Source organism: Microtus oregoni, unplaced genomic scaffold (assembly GCF_018167655.1).
Source record: "Microtus oregoni isolate MIOR12 unplaced genomic scaffold, Mior012 000005F_ref0000423, whole genome shotgun sequence".
Taxonomy (NCBI): Eukaryota; Metazoa; Chordata; class Mammalia; order Rodentia; family Cricetidae; genus Microtus; species Microtus oregoni.
The window spans coordinates 1,577,405-1,600,218 of record NW_024543064.1 but is presented as its reverse complement, the minus strand read 5'-3'; the positions used below and the strand labels follow the sequence as shown (position 1 = coordinate 1,600,218).

The window sequence follows — 22,814 nt, the reverse complement described above, 5'->3', positions numbered from 1 at the left end:
CAGAGTCTCCTGGCCAGAATCCCCTCACCCAAGGGTACCCAGCACCTGCGTACTTGGCACGGAACACTACATCAAAGGAGAGACCAGCTCTCGGTTGCTCTCAGGTCAAAGGGGACGTCGCTGGCACCTTTACTCTTGGGGTTGGGGGCAGAGACAGAGTGGCGGAGGGATTCACAGGCATCAAGTATCCAGCCAGCAGGTGATTCCAGGGTCTGCTGGCCTTGACTCCTACACCATGAGAACCTGGGCAGGCTGGCCCCGGGGTATTTCACACAGTGCTGGCACAGATATGAACAATAGGAAGGAACGCAGTCTGTTCCCACAGCTAAACATCCTGGGACCTGGACCAGCAGAGGCTGTGGAAAGGAGCCAATATATGAGCGCCCTCTCCTGCCCTCAGTTTCCCCACTTGAAACCCAAGCCACTATGCACTCTAGTCTGAACAGCAGGCTCATAGGGAATACTCCCTACTCGTGAAAAGGACAGACAGCTCCAGGAACCTAAAGTCACTCAGTCACTCCAAATGAGGCACGGGGACAGGCCAGCAATCTCAAAGATAGGCCCCTGTCTGGAACTACTGAGCAGGAGTCCGGATGCTGAGTGGGCTGGGCCAGGGCAACAGCCTGGAAGTGACAAGCCCTGGGAGCTGCTGGAAAAACTCATCAGAGCCATTCTCCAGACTCGGGGATTCATTTGCACGGGAGCTCCAAGGTTCGATAAGACTCTACCAGGAAAGCTCAGGGTTAGCCGTCAGACCACCCCTGTCAGCTAACGCAGCGGGGGGGGGGGGGGTCCACTCAGGGTTAGCCATCAGACTATCCCTATCTGGTAATGCAGGGGGTAGTGTCCACTCAGGCAGGGTTAGCCGTCAGACTATCCCTGTCTGGTAATACAGGGTGGGGGGTAGAAAGCTCAGGGTTAGCCGTCAGACCACCCCTGTCAGCTAACGCAGCGGGGGGGGGGGGGGTCCACTCAGGGTTAGCCATCAGACTATCCCTATCTGGTAATGCAGGGGGTAGTGTCCACTCAGGCAGGGTTAGCCGTCAGACTATCTCTGTCTGGTAATGGGTGGGGGGTGTTCATTCAGGGTGTGCCATCTCAACCCCAAAAGGAATGGTCTATGGCCTTGGTCCTCTACAACCTACTCCAGAGGGCAGCCACCACACCACATGAGGCCACCCAGCCACTTTCTGAGTAAAGTAGAGAGCAGAATAGTTGTCCCCAGTGGCCTTATATGAGACCCCCTTACTGGGGCCACTGGGGCATCCTGAATGCCAACCTAACAATTTATGGGAGAGAGGTCCAGGCATCTGAGCTTGCGTCTCTGGCTGGGTCCACAACAGCCCTGAAAGAGGAGAAGGAAGAGCAGGGCACAGCTGGCCATGGAGAGCAGTTGGGGAGGAAAGAAATGCTCGGCTGGACCCATAGCCAAGACAGCTCCCTCCACTTGTCATCTGTGAGCAATGATCCTGGTTATCAGGTCTATCCCTGCTCACTAAGTCTCAACATCCACTGAAGGCCCGGCAGGCAGCAGCCTGCACCAGCAGGCACTGGCCATAGGGGTTGCTGGCCCATGAAGACTGTAAAGAAAATGGTAGAGGAGAATGGGCATGGGTGCATCACTCAGGCCTGGATGGCACAGGTTGTTTCCACCTTGGGGAAGGCTGCCTTTTCAGCATTGTTCCTGCCCCCAGTGAGCGCCAAGGGCGCCTAAGCCAAGACTAGCATTTGCCCCTCACCTACCCAGGCCACAGCTACCTCTGCTGCCCTGAAATTTTGCTGTAAACAACAGCCCCACTGCTTAAGAAGTGAGCCATAGGCCTGACCTGAGAGCTGTTGCTCAGAAACTGGCGGAGCGTGAGATTTGCTTCATCGCAGGGTGTCTCGTCAGGCCTGCAGCAGCAGGAGCGCAGGCCCTAGCCTGTGGGCCCTGGTCAGAGCACACACAGGCTCAGCAGCAGGAGCACAGGCCCTAGCCTGTGGGCCCTGGTCAGAGCACACACAGGCTCAGCAGCAGGAGCGCGGGCCCTAGCCTGTGGGCCCTGGTCAGAGCACACACAGGCTCAGCAGCAGGAGCGCAGGCCCTAGCCTGTGGGCCCTGGTCAGAGCACACACAGGCTCAGCAGCAGGAGCGCGGGCCCTAGCCTGTGGGCCCTGGTCAGAGCACACATCACCTCAGGTAACCCAGACTCTCAGCAGCTGCTGCCCCACTGCAATCTTGGGGCACAGGAAGTCAGGACCCCTTAGCCTTGGCTGAGCTGCACCAGCTGAATTCACTGATGGAGGCTACCGCTGACAGACACAGCGATGAAGGGCTACCAAGCTCTTCACGGACCCCAGGAAAAGAACAGTAGGAGCCAGAAGCTGAATGTGGCTCTTTTCTCCCTCTTGAGAGAACTGAGCTCTGGGACAGAGGAGCTGACAGGAGAGGTGGTAGAGTAAGGAGGTCCATGTCCCCTGTGGGGGGCACCCTTGATAGAGCCACTTGCTTCCCAGCATGCCCAGTCCTCACAGCTCTTCTTTCAGGCACAAAGGGAAGTACACATAGCAAGTGCCTACTCTATCCATAGACCCTTGTCCAACCCTCCATAGGGTCTTGAGACCCCAGCAAGTCCTTCCCCCTCCAGACTCAAGTTCCTCATCATCAAGATGGGACGAAGACAGGACCAGCTGTAAACACACACATAAGGTGACCTCTGTCTCATGTGCACCATCGGGGAGCATGGTAGCCCAGGTCATGCTCTGAGCAGAGGAAGCAGCAGTGTCGAGAGGGTTAGGGGTGGGCCTGTTTTTCTTTGTTTTGATAAATAGTTCCAACTTTTGTCAGCTTTCAGGAACCGGACCAGCAAGAGGTTATTGTCAGACAGTGTGAGGTGGGGTGGGTGTGGCCCAAAGCAGGATGGGGTGACCAGCTGTGGAACACTCAGCTGGGGTTCGAGGGAGGAGAGGGATGGAAACCAGCAAGGTCTCTTCCTTGGCTATTTCCCTGGTCCTGCCCTTGGACAGTACAGCCCAGACAGGACCCCCTGAGGGAAGCCTCTCTCAGGGTTCCATGGAACTCATGGCCATCCAAGTAAGGGCTTTTACTGTGCATTGCTGTGAATGAGACCAGAGACCAAGAAAGACCATCTGAAGACCTAGGAGGCTGGATAAGGGAGCTGCCCAGTATCTTCCCTCCCAGAACCAAGATGGACTAGCAGGCCTTGTCTTCTGTCCCTATGACAATTTCCTAGGCCTGCCTGTGGCTCTCTTACAGGTACTCTTAAGAGAAGCAAGCTTACCTAGCCTCCTGACACAGCCTAGCCTTCTGCAGTAGCCCAAGCCCCGGTCCCAGCCCCAGCCTCTCTGGCTATAGTTCTAGCCCCAGCCTCAGACTCCAGGCCCAGCCTGCCCCATGCTCACAGTTCCACTCCTCAAGATTTGCTAGGAGCAGGGGCAGATAGATAGGGTAGGCCAGGCAGGAAGGGGCAGGATCAAGGACTCCGAGTCCCCACGACAGCCCTTTTCCACAGGCTCACTCCGGGACAACAGCTGCTGCTTTTGAACTGAGATGAAATACTTCCGCAGTGCTGCTCACCCACTGGGCAAGGCCCAGGTGGAGGGACTCAGGCCTCCGCAGCTCCTAGGGAGTCTCCGGCTTGCTCCCCGAGGGTCCACAGCCTTCGGTCCAACATGTGTCCCAGCTCCTCTCTAGTCTTGGCTTTCTGTAAACTTGGATGGATATGAGGCTCCCCGTGACTTTGGAGGACAACGGAGCAATACTCCACACAGCTTGAGGGTACAGCAAGGGCTGCCCACCACCCCCACTTCCATGCCCAGGGGCACCCCATCCGACGAGAAAACCAGGAAGCCTAGGGTCGGCTCTGTTCCTCTCCTACCCCACCAGCCTGTGGCAGAACACAGCCCTCACTTAACAGACATGGCATTTCTAAGATGACAAAGATCCTGGGCTCAGAATGTGTTTTTTCTGTGTGTGTGAACAGACACTTCCGTACCAGCATGCAGACGACAGTACCTCCCCTGCAGTTGGGGCCTGAATCATCAGCCAGGATGAGGCCAAGAGCACCATGGTCCAGCCCAGTGGAACGCAGGGGAATAAGGCCCATCCCCCTAGCCCCTCAGAACGGCTGGCACTGGCATGGTCAACCACAGGTATCAGGTTCCAAGGTGGCTGTCTACCCCTTCTCTAAATCTAGAGGGCCCACAGCAGATGCGGGTCACTTCCCTGGCAGGGCTGTGATCCACAGAGATGGAATGGGATGGACTGTGGTTCCTGGTGACACTTCTTAGGGCTGGAAGAGATAAGGAACAGGCAGGAGGGCCTTACTCTGAAAGCAGGGCTCTATGGAAGTCACCTTCTCCAGCTGCTGGGAGCTAACCAGGCTTCCCCAAGGCCGGCATTGATCGGCACAGCCCTGAAATCCATCTTCATTAGCCGTGTTCTTGGCTACAATTTTTCACTTGTCTCTGGAAGTCTTATCCATCGAAGAGGATACTGCATACCGTTATCGGGGCTGGAGGAGACACATGCGGCTAGGACTCCCTGAATTAGGACCTAAAACAAAGCCCCAGCAGCCTGCCATCATCTGAAGAGGGTGGGGGGGGTGGGCAGTATCCTGGCATCTTGGCAACATGAAACTCACGGGGACACCCAAGTGTGTCCACCGTCTGCTATACAGACCCACCTAAGCTTCATCCCAGACCATGTTCCAGGGACCGGGGGAAGGGAGGGTCGGTAGTATATCCAAGCAATGGGCCCAAGAGACAAGGCTCAAGGGCAGGGTGTCTCCTTGGAGCTAAATGCTCTTCCCCTGGAACCAGGAAGCCCAGGACGGGCAGCACTGAAGCCTTCTAGCAGGTTCCTCGCCTTTTCTAACCACTTTCATGGTCGGTGCCACCCATCCCCTTCTTACAGATGAGGAAACTGAGCCCTTGGTAACTAACTCCCTCCAGGAACAGGAGAGGTCACGTGTAGACCTGGCCCCGAGCCCACCCCTCCTCCACTCCCTCCACAGCGTCAGTCCAGAGGCTCACTGGAAGGCACACTTCTCCAGAGACGGCCAACAGGAGCAGGGACAGGCTGGCCTGCGCTTTCCTCGCTTCCTCTGGTAAGTGAGAAGTAGCTGCAGCCTGGGGCAGTGCTGGAGCCAGGCTTCCCAGAGGACACAAGCTCCAGCCTGTACATCCTTAGAAGCACTGTGGACCCCAAGGGGCCTGTCAGAGCCACTTGGAACAACCTAAGTGGGCCATAGATCCCTGCACCTGCTCTGGACCTTGAACTTGGTCATGGGCGACTTGACCGGAGCATCTGAGCGAGGAACAGTGTGGCAGGTCTGGGGATTGTGGAGCAAGAAGAGATGCCAGGGAGGACCAGCCAGGGAGGACCAGCTTGTTAGTTGGCCCCTTTCGCATCTGCTTTGCCTCCCAGAAGACCGGCACGTCCCCACTGTGTGCAAGAGGCTCGAGGAATTGATCGGAGTTCTTGGAAAAGTGGGGTCTTTCATAATTTAACAAGGTACCCAGAAGACAGCAACCCTACGGGGGAAGGCCACCAGCAAGGAAGGGAGCCATCTGAAAAATCTCAGAAAGAACCAGAGCCTCAGGCCACCATTGCAGACCAAATCAGCCTGCTCCTCTAGTGTCGGTCACAACAATGGAGTAATCACCAGAAGATCTGTCTCTGCCCCAAGCAGTCTACCTGGATAAGCCCTGGGGACACAGCTGAGCTGGACAGGTGCCACAGGCTTTCCCGGATATTTCAGAAAAGCCCAGTGGAGATGCCGAGACACTGTGTACAAAGCAGCAGTCCCACTCTTCCCAGTAAGTGGCAAGTCATTAGGGTCAAGCTCAAGGGAACTGAGGCTCAGAGTCCTAGCATTCATCCTGGCTCAACGCCACTCTCCTGTTCACACATCACAGGAACCTGCAGCTACTGACCAGCCATCTAGGGCCACTGTTCTACAGGAAAGATTTGAGTCTCGGCAGAGCATCGAGGATCAGAGGTGGGATGGGACAGCGTAAGAGGTTCAAGCTCTTTAGCCATTGCCCTCTACCATGTTCAAGGACCATAGTGTGGGCAGCTCTGTCCATCAGAGGCTGCTACACAATAGAAGACACCATGGCTGAGCTTACCAAGGTCCAACCTGCCTGTCCAGTCCCAGGCTTGTGGTCTCTACCCTGCTGGGCCCCATCCTGTCTTCCTGGAAAAGCTACTGTCCAGCCTTCATGGCCTTGCCAGGGAAGAACGGATGCTGTGTGTATACCTGGCAGCCCAGGGGCCCAACCTGCTATTTCGAAGTAGACATTGATTGGAGACCTAAAGAAAAAGACATTTGGGAGAACCCAGCTTTTCTCTACTTATCCTAGTAGCCTCTGAAGACAGTGGCATCCCAGTTAGAGACGAGGGTGGGGAGAACCTGGACTTCCCCAGCTGAATAGCCATGTTCAGACCATCAGCATGCCACAAGCCTGTGGGACTCAGTAGCAGGAGATCTGTGCCCCTGATTCTGGCTCATCAGTGTTGAGTCAGGGAGATGCCAGGGTAGATGGCATGACCACTGAGGTGGGCAGAGTGATGACAAAGATGTGTGTGTGTCCCTGGAACCCACAAGTGTGGGTACATTGGGAAAGCATCTCTGCAAATAAGGCTAAGCTGGTGACCTTGAGGTGATGACCCTGAGCACCTGTGGCTACCCAAGGGGCCTAATGTGTCAGCAGCCATCCTGGTCCAATGGTAGGTTCCTGCGCACATGTCACATCGGGGACCCGGGGTAAGGTAGGACAGGGCAAGAGGCTCAGGAGCCTTGGCCATGGCCATCTGCAGTGTACAGGGGCCAGGGTGTGGACAGCACCTTCCACCAGGAGCAATGAGCCTCACAGAAGAAAGGGGAAGGTTCAAGAGACAGAGTGTGGAAGGCAGAACGCAGAGGACACCGAAGAGAGAGGCAAAGAGAGAAGCTGTGCAGACATACGGATGCCAAAGAGGACCATGGCCACAAGATGATGACAGAAGGGCCTTCCCACGAGCCTTCAGAAGGAACACGACCCCACCCGCACCTGACACGTCAGGCCTGCGGCCACCAGGACTAATATTAGTGTGTGGCAGTTGGTTCCAGCAACCTCTTTGATAACCTTCATGCTGGGGTGGACAACTGGGAGTCCCGGGAAGAAGAGTCCAGGCTAGCTGTCACGAAGGCTTTCCTGTAGGGAAGGTCCCAGCAGCCACAGGGCCCTGAGACTTCCCCAGTCCAGCACAGAGCCGTGTGCTTCCTTAAATGGCCCAGATAGTGCTTGCAGCATCACTGGAGCGGGTGGCTGCCAATGTGACTTTGAAGAGGAGAAAGGGACTCACAGATGGTTAGGTGACCTCCCTGCTCCCATAACCCGTTAGAGGGATCAGAGCAAACCCATCCCCCAATCCCCGCTGCCCACGGGACTCCAAGCTCCTATGCGCTGCACAAACATCCTTAGTGTCACCTCTGGGCACCTCTGCGTCAGCTCAGGGGGGCACTCACACAGACAGAACAACTACCAGATGTCATGGCGCCCCATGAAAGCGTCAGATCGGCAAGTGACCCCAGTCCACATCTAGGCTGGCCCATGACAAGAGTCTAAACTGGAGGTTCTGGTACGGCGCTTAGGTCAGTGGCCTCCCTGGGTCCTCACTAACCAAGAACCTCAGAAGCTTGTCCTTCACCATCCCCCAGCGACCCCTGCATTTTAGATTCTCAGCAGATGGGTCATAATCATAGGTCATAAGTAGATTAGCGACCCAGAGCTTCAAGCCCCTGCACAGTTTGTTTCTCTGATGCCCTTTACACACATCAGGGCCCCGGGAGAGAGCATGAGCCTCGAGAACGCCAGCAAGCTAAAGCCAGCAAGTGTGGTGGTACGTGCCTGGAATCCCAGCACCTGGGAGGTTAAGGCAGGAAGATTGTCTGGAGTTCAGGGCTAGCCTGAGCTACAAAGTGATACCCTGTTTTGATTCTTTTAAAAAAAAAAAGATGCCAGCCAGTTTGCTCCATCCGCAGGCTGACTTGGTGCCTCTGCCTTGGAAGTAGGTCTATGTAAGTGTGCAGATTATGCATGTATGTGTAAGCTATATACACATATTCATGTATGTATGTGCCCAGGTATTTCCACAGGTGTTCCAGGATATATAGATATCTCAGAAGATGGGGGAAGGGTGAGGTGACAAAGGCCATGAGTCCACAGGATACAGGCGAATTAGGATCTATGGGGCCTTCTCCAGCAGCCTCTGATGGCAGGAAGAGTCCACCCCACAGTCTCGCTGGCTTCTCAGTCTCTCCAAAGTCCCTCTTGCTTGTCATCAGAAATGACTCCTCCTGACACGCCCTGCCCACTGGGGTCTGATACCCAGTATGAGCTCAGAAAAAAAGGAACGAGGAGCCTGCTCCAGTCTGTGGAGGTGGAGACCCTGGAATTCAGCTTGAAAGTTGGTGGGAGAGGAAAGTGGGGTGGGGAAGGAAGAAGACCAAGGGGCAGGAAACTCTGGACCCAGGGTGGGCAAATCTACTCTCTCCTCAAACCCCTGCTCAGAATTCATCTGGGAGGAGAGTATAGGCATGCACACACACACGCAGAGACACACGTGCACGCACACACACATGCACACGCACGCACGCACGCGCGTGTGTTAGCACGAAGGCTACAGAGGCAGGAGCCTGAGAAGCTCCCAGTCAGGTTCATCCTCAACTCAGGGAGCCCTGGGAGGCCAAGGGGCTCTGAGACCCCATGACTCTGAGCCCCTCTCCAGAATGGCCAGCTTTTGGCGGGACTGGGCGGCAGAAGCAGTCTCCTTTGTCCCTTTGTGCTGGGCAGGCAGAAAGGACAAAAGCTCACTCCCGGCTGGCTAGCTGCTGCCACTGGAGACATCTCCAGGAGCCCTTCCTCCATCTGCCTGCGATGCTGCCTGTTACACAACAGACCTAAGAATAATCTAAAGGGCGGTCGCAGATGAGCGCCTCGCCCTGGGACCCCTCCAGCTGGGGAGGTGGGAGGAACCCCTGGGAAAGGACCGTGCTCCTCTTCGAGACTCAGTTTATGTGGAGGGCAGGTGCCGCCCCCCTCAGTGCCCCCCCAGCACAGCACCTAGGAGACCTGCTGCAGTCCTGATTCCCATCCCCACCCAGAGCTCTCAGGGTGACTTGGGAGTCTGGAGGACCCAAAGCCACCTGTGCCTGCTGGCCCTGGGGTCAAGAGCCCTGGCCAAGAGCAGGCAGCTGCAGCTTGGGTTGGGCATCCTGATGCCTGGGTCCTGGATGGCGACCCCTTTCCTGGCAGCCAAGGGCAGACAGAGCCCCATGTAAGCTGGGAGTTGCAGGGATACAGGAGGAGTGGTAGGCAGCAGGAGGGGTCCTTCTGCCCCATCCGCAGTCCACGCTGAGATCCAGGAGGTAACCCATTCCCTAGGCAGTCCCTCCACTGCAGCAGGTGGCAGGCTGCCCTCGGGTCACCGGCGGCGCTTGCTCTGGGCCAGGCTCATCACCCCTCCCAGGAGCCCAGGAGGCAGGGTGGGTGCGATAGTTGGCAGCTAATGAAGTAGTCCTGTTAGGCGCAGAGTAACTGAGTCTATACAAATTGGCCCATAGCTCTTCATCTATTGCAGGCATTAAAAATTAAAATCCAATTACAACTCACATTGTCAAACCTGGCTGCTGCCGATTACAGCAAGCCATGTGTGGGGTGGGGGATTACGTAACCTGAACTATTGGTGGTAGGACTGAGAGCCTCAGGCACCAGGGCTTCTTATCCCCAGGAGGGTCTGCAGGGGGGGCTCTCTCCCTCGTAAGCAGCAAGACCTGCAGGGGGCCCAGGGCCACGGGTCTAGCCAAAGCATTATCTGAAGGGTTACCCAGTGGAGGACCCACCGTCACTCTAAAAACCTTTTTGGACCCCACAGCCCGCTGTTACCCAATAGCAGTGTATTGGTCTTACTGAATGACAGAGAGAAGAGAGTGTTTGCCTCAGTCCCAGGCTTACTCAGCTTCCAAGGCATCAAGGCTACCAAGCCAAACCCTGGAGCTCCAAACAGCACACACTGTGGAGCGACTCTCAGGTCAATCCACTATCCAAGAGTGTGAGGGGTCAGCTGTCATCTTACATTGGACCCCCAAGAAGCTAAGCCTCTGGGAATGGGACCATAGGGCTCCCCACGTAAGCCGAAGGCACACGCCAGCTGCCACCTGAACCCCATTCTATCTAAAGTCCAGCCCTTCTCACGGGAACTTGGAGAAAAAGTGGCTATGGAGTAAATGCAGAGGTTCTGGATAGGGGTATCTAGGGCCAGGACCCTTAAGAGCTCAGAAGGTAGGCTTGACCTCTGACCTGCTCCCGTCCATGGTGCCCAGACTCCCTCCACAGCTGCAGCTTCTAAATTGAGCCTTTCTTTGTTCAGGGGTCCTGGTGAGACACCAGTGGGCATCCCTGGATGGATGTTTTCAGTACTGTGACCCAGGCATGAGAAGGGTAGAATAGTGAGTACTACCTCTGGAACCCAGGGCATTAGGAAGCAAGGTGTGTACACTGGTACCTCTTCGTGGTGACGCAACAAGATCGGGGACAAAGGCCTGATTTGGGACGGAGTCTGTGATCACTTCATATGCCTCAATTGTCACCAGCCAGCCTAGAGAGGGGCTGGAAATGAAGGAAGGAGAGAAGAAAGGAGGGGAGATGGAGGGAGGGGAGGAGAGGGGGAGAGGGGAGAGGAGAGGAGGCCTATTTCTTTGCCATCTCCCTTTAGAGAGTTCTAGAGGTACTCCATCCCCTACAGGACGCCCTATAAGGACTTGAAGGCCCAGAGCCCCAGGACTCACCACACAGAGTGGACGTTTGAACTCTCCCCCCCACACCGCCATCCAGGATCATGTGGTTCCCACCTAGCTCCACAGAGTCCAAGGCTGGGGACTGGGCAGGTGCAGCCCACTCCGGCCCAGGCAGATGTGTGAGGTGTTCGACTGTGCTGCAGCTGTCCACCCAGCACTTGGGGTGGACTCATGCGGCAGTGGCCCTGCTGCACCGCTAAGTAGGAAGTAGGGGCGTCCCCACCCCCACCCGGGCAGGGGTCAGTTTCCACACAGAATCACAGTCCCAGTAAGACACCGTCCTGAAACCTGGAGAGGAAAGTTTGCAGGGGGTAGCGCTCTGATCCCTCATCCGGTACCTGAGGCCACCTAGAGAGCCTTGGACCTCTCTCTGCCTGTCCTGCTGCGATCCCACCTGCGCACGGGTGCCCAAATGGAGAAAAGAAGCAGCTGAGCCCCGCATGCGGCTCGGAACCGCAAGTCCCCCCTCCCCGAGCGCAGCCCCTACCCGGGCCAGGAGCAGCGGCGCCCCCGCGCGTCTACCCGCCCCAGCCCGGTGTCTGCAGCAACAGGAGCGGCACCTACTGTGCTTCTGCGGGGCGGCTCCCGCGTCCATTGTCTCCGCGTTGACAGCAGCGAGATGGCAAGGAGGGCGCGGACTCGGGTGGTCAGTGGCCGGGCTCTGACTCGGGCTAAGGTTCCGAGGGCATCGCTTCGCCAGGGCTGGCGGCCCGCGGCGGGCTGTGCGCGCAGCACATTCGGGCGCTGTGACACTGAGCCCCGTGGAGGCGCCGCGCTAGGAGCACGCTGTCACTCGTGCCGCCCGCACCACACCCCCTGCCCGCCCCACGCTGGGAGGGGGCCTAGGGGCCCCCGGCTGCGCTGCGCATAGAGCGGGGCGCAACGTGGAACCTCGGATAAGCGCAACGCACAGAGACCGAGCGCCGGGCGGGCACGGAGCGGACAGCGGGGCTAGCACCCGCCCCGCACCCGCCGCAACCAAAGTACTCTTTCTGCAAAGATGCACCCGCAGCCTCCCCCCTTGCCTCTGCGTGGCCAGAGCCTTGAACCAGAGGGGGCGGGGCCGAGAGCGCTTCCCCCATCTGGAGGCTGCCAAAGCAAAGCCCTGAGCGGGAGGTCATTGCTCTCTGCCCCCCATTCTACCCCAGGTGCTTGAAGAGGAGGGTCTGGGTCACCTCTCCCCAAACAAAATGTCAGGGGTCACATGCAGAGCGATGACGGTCCCAAGACCAGTGGAAAAGGGTAATAGTTCGGCCCTCAGAGCTGGATAGGAACATCCCTTGGCTCCCTTCTGGAGAACTGATTCTGGGTCAGAGTGGGAGGGGGCTTGGTGCTGCTGTCTTGGAAACCGCTGCTCAGGCCTGGAGAAAGGACCAGGGTGGGGACTGCAAACAGAATACTGGCCTCTCCCTGCTGTTCCAGGTCCTGAAGGGTATCCATAGTTGTTGGCATAGGCAGGCCCTGGATCCTTGGGACCAAATTAGGCTTCTCAGTAGCCCCTAGCTCTTTTCTTCCTAGGGTGCCCCCACCTCATCCCCGCCCGTGGCGAGCAGGGATGGAGAGGCAGAGGGGGAAGGGCCAAGAGAAAATGTCCCAATCACACCTGTGCTGCCCTCCTAGGGATGCTCTGGCTAGGGGCTGAGAAGCAGCTTCCTGGTCAACCCACTTTGCCAACTATAGCCCAGGCAGGGTCCCATCCTGCCAGCAAGTCACTCCCAGACCCCAGACTGCAGAGGACTCATGGCCCTTATGCCCATTCTGTGCTGTTTCCATACCAAATAGGGTCCTGGACTCTATGTTTTATGGTCTGGCCTGGGATGGTTCAGAACGGGATGGGAAATCTTAGCCAAAGAAGGGCATATGACCCAATGAGGAGACTCAAACCCTGAATGTCACCCAGCAGGAGAAAATCAATCTGGGATGAGATCCATCACTGCATACCGGGAGCAGGTTTCTAAGCCGGGATGAGGCAAGGTGCAGGAGACGCATGTGGAATGGAGCTATATGGAGCTATAAGGGCATCCTTGGGGACAAATATTGTCTGTTCTTTTTGTCCCAGGGCAGATCTTCTCCACTCATTGGCTGTGGTCTAATGATGTAAAGAGTTAGTGCCCCAGACCCTACAGATCTATGAGATGCCCAGGACCTCCCCTCCAACCTTAGTTTCCCCTGATGCAAACTCCCTGTTCTCTACAGATCTGTGACTCTCCTAAGCCACCCTCTGATTCCTTAGCTCTGCCATAGATCCTGGGACCAAAGCTGACTCACGAGAGATGACATGTCATACCTGTGGGGCACCTGAACCCCAAGACACTCTGCTTTCGAGGCTCTGTTAGACACCTTCTGGAATGCCTCATCTGACTGAAGCTGGGTGTGCTTAGTTTCTGCCCGGGGTAAGTAGCACCAGGTATCCCTAGCACAGCCACAACCCCCAGTCATACCATACATCGTCACCAGGAATGATGACCAGAGCCTTGCTCCAGGAGCTGAGGCCGCTTTAGCCCTGCTGTGGAGACCAATATCAGACCTCCTTCCCAGGGGCCTGTGGTACCAACTCTGTACTTCTCCTGCCGTGATCACACAGGCACACATAGTCCCCAGACTCTACCTGGCTTCCTTTCCTGGAAAGCAATCTCCAGTAACTTCTCTCTCCACCCACTTCCACACACAGGGCATAATAATGCACAGGCCTGAACCACACACTCCCATCTTCCACTCCCTCCCCGACAGCATAGACTTTCTTAGGACCCCTGTGTCCAGAAGAGGATAAAGGAGGAATAAATGAAGTATACATGAGGAGCTAGGGAGAGGGCTCAGCAGTTAAGTACAGTATTGCTCTGGAAAAGGACCTGAGTTTGATTCCCAACACCCACATCAGATAGCTCATAACTGCCTGTACCTCTATTGCCAAGGGCGCCAACATCTTATTCTGGCCCCCGTAGGTACTTGCACTCACACGAACACACACAATTGAAACTAAAATCTTTAAAATAAATCAAGTGTGACAGGGTAAGTGAGTAGAAGCCAGGGGCTCTTAGAACTGTCTTGAGAGTGCCTGAATCCCAGCCTCCTGCCCGAGCAAATACTTCTAGTACACACCAAGTGCTGACAGCCAAACATAGGCCAGGATGAGATTCCTGCAGGGAAACCATGGAGCGTTCTGCGAGTGAACCTGTGGTGCCAATGTTTCTTGGCTTCTGCAACTTTGTAACGGGTATTGTCCGGGTAACCACTCGCACTGGAAGGCTGGGCTTCCTCTTGGGCTTTGCTCATCCCCAGCCATTCCAAAGGCTGCTTCTCCGTGTGACAGTCCCAAGCACCTCTGTCCAAGCTTAGAGATCCCCAGAGCTGGGTACAGACCAGCTCCCTCTGTTTTCTGGACATGGAATAGGCAGTATGTTCCAGATCATGCTCACTTACACCTTCCCCAGACAGTGATGGCTTTGTCTGGAGCATGGAAGGTCCCTCCTGAACTGACATGGGTTGCTAGAAGCAGGATCCCTGTCATGCACGCATGCATGCATGTGCAAATGTATGTACCTGAACACACACACGCACACACAGTGTGGCAGGTGCATGCACCTACTGTGATAGCAAGGTGCTCTTGACTCAATTCTAGCATCCAGAGTAGACAGCCTGCCCCCTAGACCACCACTATCTGAAACACAAGAGCCTCCCAGGATCCCATGACCCAGTAAGCCTTCTTGCCTGAGGTCTCTAATACAGCCCTCACTCTCATCCCAACCAGGCCTGCTGGCCTCTCTGAAATACCCACTGGGCTGTTGGGGTGCTGGCTACATCATAATCCTTTCCCTCCAAAACATAGCACAGAGACTTCCTCCTGCTTCTTACGCCCCATCCTTTTTGTCTGCTTCCCAAACCCTGGGCAGCTTCCCGGGTTGCCTTGTCCTTCACGGTGACCCAGGACGCGGCATTGCCATTGTTTTAAGTCAATTTTCCTTGTAAAAGTATGAGTTCCTTGTAGGTGGGGAGCCATGTGCACATTGTTCTCACACACACCGAACAGCTCTGGCTCTGGGGATCTTCAAGTATTGTCCCACCTTGGCGGCTTGGCCCCGCTACCTCACCCTGAGACACTCCCCTGCTGACAGCAGGGTCCAGCTCTAGATGCGACAGATGGCTCAGGGCAGGAACACGGCTTAGAGACCTAGACTGCAGCCAGTGGTCACCACCATGGACACACAGGCCTGCAGGGATGCTCACAGAGAGGCAGCAAGAGGCACAGCCGGGGCACCACCGAGAGAGCAAGCACACGCTCGCCAAATCAATACATCTAATTGGGTAAATGTGCAATTCTCAACTGACTAAATTTAGAAAGTGTGTGTTTCTTTTTCTACCAGCATCTGGTCTTAAGACGTCCCGTTCTCAATCAGAAATCAAGATAACGTGCAGGGCTGGCTCTCTCTCCCCACAGCTTTTGCTTCCCACACACAAGTCCTGAGGTCTGGCACCCAGGAAAGGAAGTCTTGACCTAGCCGGCACTGTGGGGATGGTGACCTGACCTCTGGCTCAGGGCAAGGCCTCCAAACCCTGGGAGGCTCAGAGGCATCTCTCTGGATACTGCTGGCCCTTAGGTATCTCACTGGCCCCTCCTGTGAGGAAGCTGAGGTACCTGGAAAGGAAGTCACTTGCTTGGGGTGTCTGAAACCTGGGGACCCTGTCCCAAACCGCCGCTTCCTTTGATGGACTGCAATACTTAAATCTAGGTCTTCCAGGATAGGGCACCCATGAGCCAGCCTTGCCCCTTCTGTGCCATCCTAGACCCCTGACCAGAGCATCCCTGGTAAGAAGGCCTGAGGAAGGAGAAGCCCCAGGTAGATAGGCAGACATAAGACTATCCTGGACATTCCTCCGAAGCAAACCCATTAGGCCTCTCCATCCCCTGGGACCTTCAGAGAAAGTGCTCCTGAGACTAGAGCCATCGGGTCCTTCTAGCTCAGGTGGAAGGTGGAAGGGTGGTGGGTAGATGATAGAAGTCTCCCAGCCTGCAAGACCCTAGGAAAACCTGGAGGGGGACAAAAACATGGACTGGGATGCTGTGGCTGATGGTTTGCTACAGTGTTCAAAATAATATGAACCACCATGCCAGTGGAGACGTATGGATGGTGCTGGGGCAACTCTCGGCTCAGGGTGAAGATATTTCTTCAGTTGCTCAAGCCAGGGATGTCCTGGCATCCCTTTCCTGGACACTGGGTAAGGATATCCCGGGTCCTTGGTAGGACAGGATGCACCTGCAAGACTCAGCCTCCTTCCCTTCCTTCCACTGCAGCGCCCTCTGCTAGGCTAATCATTCATTCACGGGATCACCCTCCTGCTCTACAGCTGGCCACAGGTGATCTCTGAGCATGCCCAGGGCACCCGGCTGACCTTTGCTGTACCCTGCCAGGAGGGTCCTCTGCCCGGCGGCTGGTGTGAAGTAAGCATGCAACCAAGCTGTAATAGTAGATTCTTTGGGGACTTGGGGGCCCAGCAGGGGGTTCTGGACACAGGTGGGGTGTGATTGGCTTAGTGCAGGTAGTGGAGCAGAGCGGGGGTGGGGGGAGGGCAGAGGGAGGCTAGAGAGAAGGGAGGGGATGGTCAGTGAGACCCTTAGCCACCCAGGTGAGATGCTGGCAGGTGAACTCCAAGACAGGTGGGTGGGTGACTATGTATGTGTGTGTCGTGAGTTCAGTGTGTGTGTGTAACATGTTGCGTGTTACATGTTCATGTGTATGTTTATGTGTACATCTGTGGGTTGGGAGAAGAAGCAGACGGTGTGATCACTGGCCCCTGCTCAGCTAGGGAGTGAGATCTGAGGGCTGTTCAGATGGGGCAGAAGCTGAAGAGACAGGAAACGTGGACGAGCCTGAGGCACAGAGGCGCCCCACGGGGTGGGTGGATAACATGGGTTTGGGCAGAGGGACTCTGGTGGAGTCGGCACTATTTGGCGACAGAGAGAGCTGAAGTTGAGCTTGGCATTCAGCTGGAGCCATCTAGGTGCCCATGGCCACACCCAGTTGGCATGGGCTGGAATGGAAGCTAAGCAACAGGGAGGACACTGGGGATAGGGGAGAACCCGAGTCTCCAAAACAGAACATCATGCTCGGAGAAGAGGAGGTGGCAGCCCACCAGGACTCTGAACCACTGCTGACCACTCACTGGGAGGCTGGGGAAAAAAAGTAGGACCCATAGATTCCTCGCCCAGAGGTTAGGTCTTCATTTACTGACCACACTGCCTGCCCTCTGGGGTCAACTGTTTATGGGCTAACAGGCTGTACCAACCATTAGCATCAACTGTTAGGTCTTCATTCACTGACCACACTGCCTGCCCTCTGGGACCAACTGTGTATGGGCTAATAGGCTGTACCAACCATTAGCATCAACTGTGTACCAGGCCCACAGAGCTATCTCAGCGACGAGAGAGAGCCCAGCCAGGCTATGTACCCACTCTTGAGAACAGAGCTGACGGAGGCTAAACAGGACTTCATGTCCCCCTTGCTCCTTCCAGATACCCTAGCTGGACTTGACCGCTCTGCCTACACCTTCCGCTCTCTGCAGACCTGCACCGACCTCTGAAATCCAGCCCACGGGAGACACTGCGATGGGACGGGTCTCCTGCACATACCCAGGGCCAGTGACAAGGAGACAAGAATAGCCTAGTACCTGGCCACACATGCCAGGAGCTCTCCCTCCTCCCAGGGACAAGGCTCGGCCCAGTGGCGTGCCCTGAGAGAGAGGAGGCTCCAGCGCCCTATACCTAGCCACAGTGAGAGACTCTGAAAGTGAAAGTCCCGGGTGGCCAGCTAGTTCCCAACCCCTCTGGCCGGGTATCCCAAACTGAGTCCACCCCGAGCTAGAACCTTGCCAGGACGCCTCGGGCTTCCTGCAGTATAGTCTCTGAACCAGCTCTTTAATGGCTTATGGTCTCCCCTGCCACCAATCCTTCGTCAGCAGTTCCTCTGAATCCCAGTCTCTCATCCTTAGAAGGATAGCTGGGGCTACCAGCCAATCACTTTAGATCAGAAAGAGGAAGTACTGCACCTGGGCTCCAGTGCCCAGCAGCTGCTCCCAGAGGATCCCACAGCGGCTCCGGGTTCTCTTGACAAGGTTTTCTCCACCTTCCACCCCAACTCACACACACCTCCAGCCCCAAGGAGCTCCTAAGCGGCTGCTATTAGGTCACGTTCCTAGTCACAGATGTCTTCCAGGACAGTCCATGCATCCTTCCGCCTTTGAGAAAAGGTTCCAGGGCCAGCGAGATGGTTCAGAAGCTAAAGATGCTAACTGCTAAGTCTGTCAGGCAGAGTTCAGTCCCCAGGACCCACCTGGTGGAAGGAAAGCTGTCCTCTGACCCCCACACCCATGCTGCATGCTCGCACGTGCAGACAGACAGATGCGATTTCTTTTATAAAAAGAAAAGACTCTGCTTCTGCACCCGGCAGGGCTAATGCTGGACCGGCAATGGGGCACCCCACAGGTTCCAGGCCAGGCCAGGCCAGCATACAGCTTCATTGGCACTCACACAGCCAGGCCCCTCCTCCGGTTGCTCAGTAAGCTGAACTTCAAAGAACCCAGAGGACATCAAATGCTGCCTCATACCCACAGCCTCCTGGAAACGAGTTTCCAAATTGGACAAGCTGCCAGACTCCCCTGCAGCAACACTGGTGGTAGTTTCACTTCAAAATGTACTAGACACTGGCTGATGACCCATGGGTGCCGAAGGCAGCCATCAAAATCCAGGGTTCTGGGACTCAGGAGACTGAGGGAGAAGGACCTGAGCCCAAGACCTGCTTGGGCTACAGGCAGCATTTAAGGATAGCCTGGGCTACTCAGCGAGACCCTGTCTCAAAGCAAAAGATAATAAAAAGTATAGGAGTGTAGATCAGTGGTAGAGCATTTGTCTGGTATACTCAAAACAAATTAGGGGCTAGGCAAGTGACTCACTTGGGAAAGTACTTGCCATGCCTGAGGAGTTCAGCACCCACATAAAAAGGCAGGGTCTACAGCAAACATCCATAATCCCAGCGGGCAGGAGGTGAAGACAGGCAGATCCCAGGAGCTCACCAGCCAGCTGCCATAGCAAGTGGCAGACCCCGTCTCAAAGAATAAGATGGAAAGTGACTAACTCTTTAGTCTGACACTGAAGCCAATCCCGACCTCCACACACAAGCACATATGTGCACACACACACGCACGCACACACACACATGCATACACACACACACAATCAGGCGCCAGGAGACAGCTCCAAGATGGGGAAAATGAAGCGCTGTGTCCTGAGCCCCAGGATGGGTTCACACTGAAAATTCGGGTGAGTTGATGTGGGAGAAACTCCACCGGGCCATAGTCAGAAATCCATGCACAAACCCCCTAAAGGAGACATGCATGGCGCCGGTGAGTCTCACTGGCTTCTTTACAGTTCACACTGTGCTTTCCAGAGCGGCTCCTCTGAGCAAGACTTGCTTTCATAGCCAAGAGAAAAAAAAAACCATGAGAGGCTGACACAGCGCTGGAGAAGTCCCCGGGGTGGGGGAGAGCTGGGATCTGAGCACTCTTTGAAGTGGGAAAGCCCCTTGGAGTACACATCCTGCACACAAACACTTGTGATTCTTCCCTACCCCAGCCTAACTGCCACAGGGAGACATGCTCCAGCTGGCCTGCATCCCCAGTGACCAGGATCTCATTCTCCTGGCACTTCAGGTGATGGGCGGGAGTTGGCAAGCATTCCTGGGATACACGCACATGCACGCACACATACACACATGCATGCGTGCACACACACACACACACACACACGCACGCACGTACTTGCGCACACACACCCTCTATCCCTGGAGAGCATCCCAGCTTCAATCGCTCAGCAAGCCAACCCCTTCCTGGATCAGCTGGGCCGTCTCTACTCGAATGAAGTAGAAGCCCAGCTCTGTACCTGGGTGAGCAGGGGACAGGCGGTCTCTGAGGGCTCTTCTGTTTCATCAACACCTGAGCACACAAACAGCTGTGACTGGATTCTAGGTGGAAGCAGGGGCTCCCTTGGCATCACTAGCTCAGCACTGGGGGTCACTCCAAATACCCCCCATACCTCAAAGGACCTATCTACTGAAAATGGCAGAGACGGCCACAGGAAGGTGGGTGACTGACCCTTGGGGTCTCCCATCTCAACCCCAACCACACTGGGAGAGAAATGAGACTTTTGCCTGCAGCCCCCGAAGTAAAAGCAGCAGCCCCGTCAACCTCTCTGGTCCAGTCTACAGGACTGCGCCTCTCCGGATGATTGCCAAGACAGTTTCCCAGGTGATCTAGGAACTTTTTGTCCCTTCTAGGAGTGCCATGGTGTCTCTCCCACCAGTCACCCCCAAGTTCTGATTTTCACCACGACCCTAGTGGCATGGGGAGAAGAAGGGGTGCAGGAACCAGGAAGCAGCTGCCCACAGAGCCTGAGATGTACTCTGTCAGGGCCTGAATAGCCTCAGAGCTCCCGACTGCACCCCTATGCTTTGGGGCTATGGACATGGGGAGCTGGTGCCACACCCCAACACTGCAAGCCTCTGGCCTACAAGACAGTAGTTCTTAGTTCTTATGCACCCCCATCCCTCAGCCTGTGGAGTGAATTGCTCTAAATGAAACCTGTTACCACGGATACACCAGAGTGGGATAGGACAGACTGCATGGGGAAAATGTTGGCCGTGAAGGGAATTCAACATTGCTCCACTGTCCAGAGCTCTGAGCTTGAGCCTACGCTGACCATCTGCCCTGGCCACAGCCTCAGCATCTTAGATTGTCAGAAAATGAAGTCTAATCTCCTGTGATTTGCTAAAGCTAAGAGGTCAAGACGCAGCGAAGAGCGGTAACAGCAACTATGACTGGGCACTGTGAAAGCTACCTGACCCAGGATCCAGAGCACAGTGGGCCGGGATCAGCCCCAGAACAGACCCCAAGTACACGCAGCTGGTGCACCTGGGTAACCCCTCCGTCTCTCCCTCCCCGCCTCACACACACACTGGAAGCTGAGCTGACATTAGCCAGAGCAGGTGCTAGCCCAAAGAACCGAGACCCGCTTTAGTTAAACTAAGAACAATCCACACGTGGCTAATATCTAAGTACCATTCACGTCCTACCCACTCAGTGGGTGACTTCCCATTGCTTCATAGGGCTGCTTCAGAAAGTCAGGCCTTCCAGAAAAGCCTTCAGCCCCTACCTGCAGACTCAGTCTAGACCTAAGACCTGCAAACCAGGCGTGGGGAGGGGCTGTGGGGCACTCAGTGACAAGGGTACCTTAAGCCCAAGGCCACAGAGCAGGATCCTCCTTCCTGGGACGGTCACGCCTGGATCCATGCCTGTTTGTGCACCTAACAACTCAGGCTGGGGTCAGGGCTGTGGGAGGAACCTGGGGGCCTGCTAGAGCTCCATTCACCTCTCTTCCTCCAGCTAGTCACCCCCTTTCCTGGTGTCCATTTCAGATAGAGCAGGGACTTCGCACAACTGAGCAGACAGATCCCCACCCTCAGGTGGGGAGGCCTGTCCGGGCACATCTGGAGAATGTGGCTCCATGGGCAGAAGAGTGTGTGGCGTGAACACACGCAGCACACGCAGGCACACGCACACCCACAAGCAGAGGCAGGCCCGCCCCTTGACAGAGCATCCAGCAAACTATAAACAGGTGAGCAGAGAATCCCCCACACTCCTTTAGACCTCAACGCTTGACCTGGAGTCCTTCCCTCATCAGATAGCTGTGCTGTCCTGACAGCTGGCACCCAGGAGTTAATGCAATCTTCGTTCCGGGTAAGACATACAGTTCACTGTGTCCAGCCAGAGAGAATTTGCTTATACGTAGGATCAGTGTATATTAGCTGCCTTCCCAGGTATGGGAGAACCCATTTGGGGGAAGCTGGCAGACTCTCCTCCCCAGGTGACATGAGAGGATTCATACATACATACACACACACACACACACACACACACACACACACACGGCTCAGGGGACAGACTCACTCAGCAGGAAAAGCATCAGGCATGAAGGAGGCCTTACTCACCCACAGGCAGAACGTTGGCGTCCAGGAAGAGCCGCCTACTGTCCAGATCAGGCCCCAGGTCCTCAGGCAGTGAAGCAGGACCAACAGCGCTATCCAGCGGGGGAGCCATCCTGGAGGGATGGGGACTCTCTGGGATTTGGGTGCAGCCAGCCTGGATCAACAGAGGGGTCTGGTCATCAGCAGGAGACTTATCTGAGGTCCCTCTGCTCTCAGGGTCACCAGTGTCCCCTGGTGAGACGGAGTGTAGGACTGTAGTTCATTACACACCTAGAGAAGGCAAAGGAGCAGAGACTGTAAGGCGGGGTTGGGGAGGGGGTTGGGGGGGGATGTGTGTCCGGCTACCTCCACCTAGGGAAGGCAGTGTGCACCACAGCTCCCCCTGTTGGAGGGTTCTGGGTTGTAGTCCAGTACCTCAAGAACTTGTGAATAAATAGGTCACCAGGGCTGGTGCAGAGCCAGGTAGCAGGGGAGCCAAAGACGAGGTGTTGGAGCAAGAAGGGCACAGGGTGTCTGCAAAGCCCCACACCTTGGGTAAGTAGCAGGTGGAGGCAGAATACTGTGACCAAGCTGCCAACTCCCTCGGAAGTGTACAAAATGCTTGCTTGCCGGAGGACATTCCACAGAGCTCCATCAGAGACATGACAGAAACCAGCAAGCCTCATAGAAACAAACTTTGCAAGACAGAGTACCTGGGACACCTCAGAACAGGTAGCCCCATGGCCATACCAAGCTCCTCACCAACGTTTAGGCACGCTGGGGCCTAGGACGAACTAGGGAGCCTGAGTGGGCATCCCTCATCCCTGCTCCAGACCCTCAATGGAGCATCAGTCTAGGTCCAGAGGCTCGGCCCTCTCATCACCTGTTCTGCCATGCACCGAGTGGAGGCTGGCCCCTGTGGTCTCCCAGGCAACCGTCTGCCCAGGGCAGCCCTGCTTGG

General features: G+C 55.8%; 1 protein-coding gene across 4 annotated transcripts in view; it reads right to left on the bottom strand.

Moving 5' to 3' along the window:
- LOC121448185 (1-phosphatidylinositol 4,5-bisphosphate phosphodiesterase eta-2-like) overlaps positions 1–22,018 on the bottom strand; it is a 68,822-nt gene extending 46,804 nt beyond the window's left edge. For 3 of the 4 annotated variants that reach the window (XM_041651984.1, XM_041651987.1, XM_041651988.1), the window contains exon 1: positions 21,878–22,018. In XM_041651984.1, coding sequence (XP_041507918.1) covers positions 21,878–21,986 — 109 coding nt within the window. In that variant the 5' untranslated portion in view covers positions 21,987–22,018. Of the gene's footprint in view, positions 1–11,408; positions 11,729–21,877 lie in introns of those variants that run through there. The other variant, XM_041651986.1, reaches the window with a different exon arrangement.
- Positions 22,019–22,814: the final 796 nt, after the last annotated feature.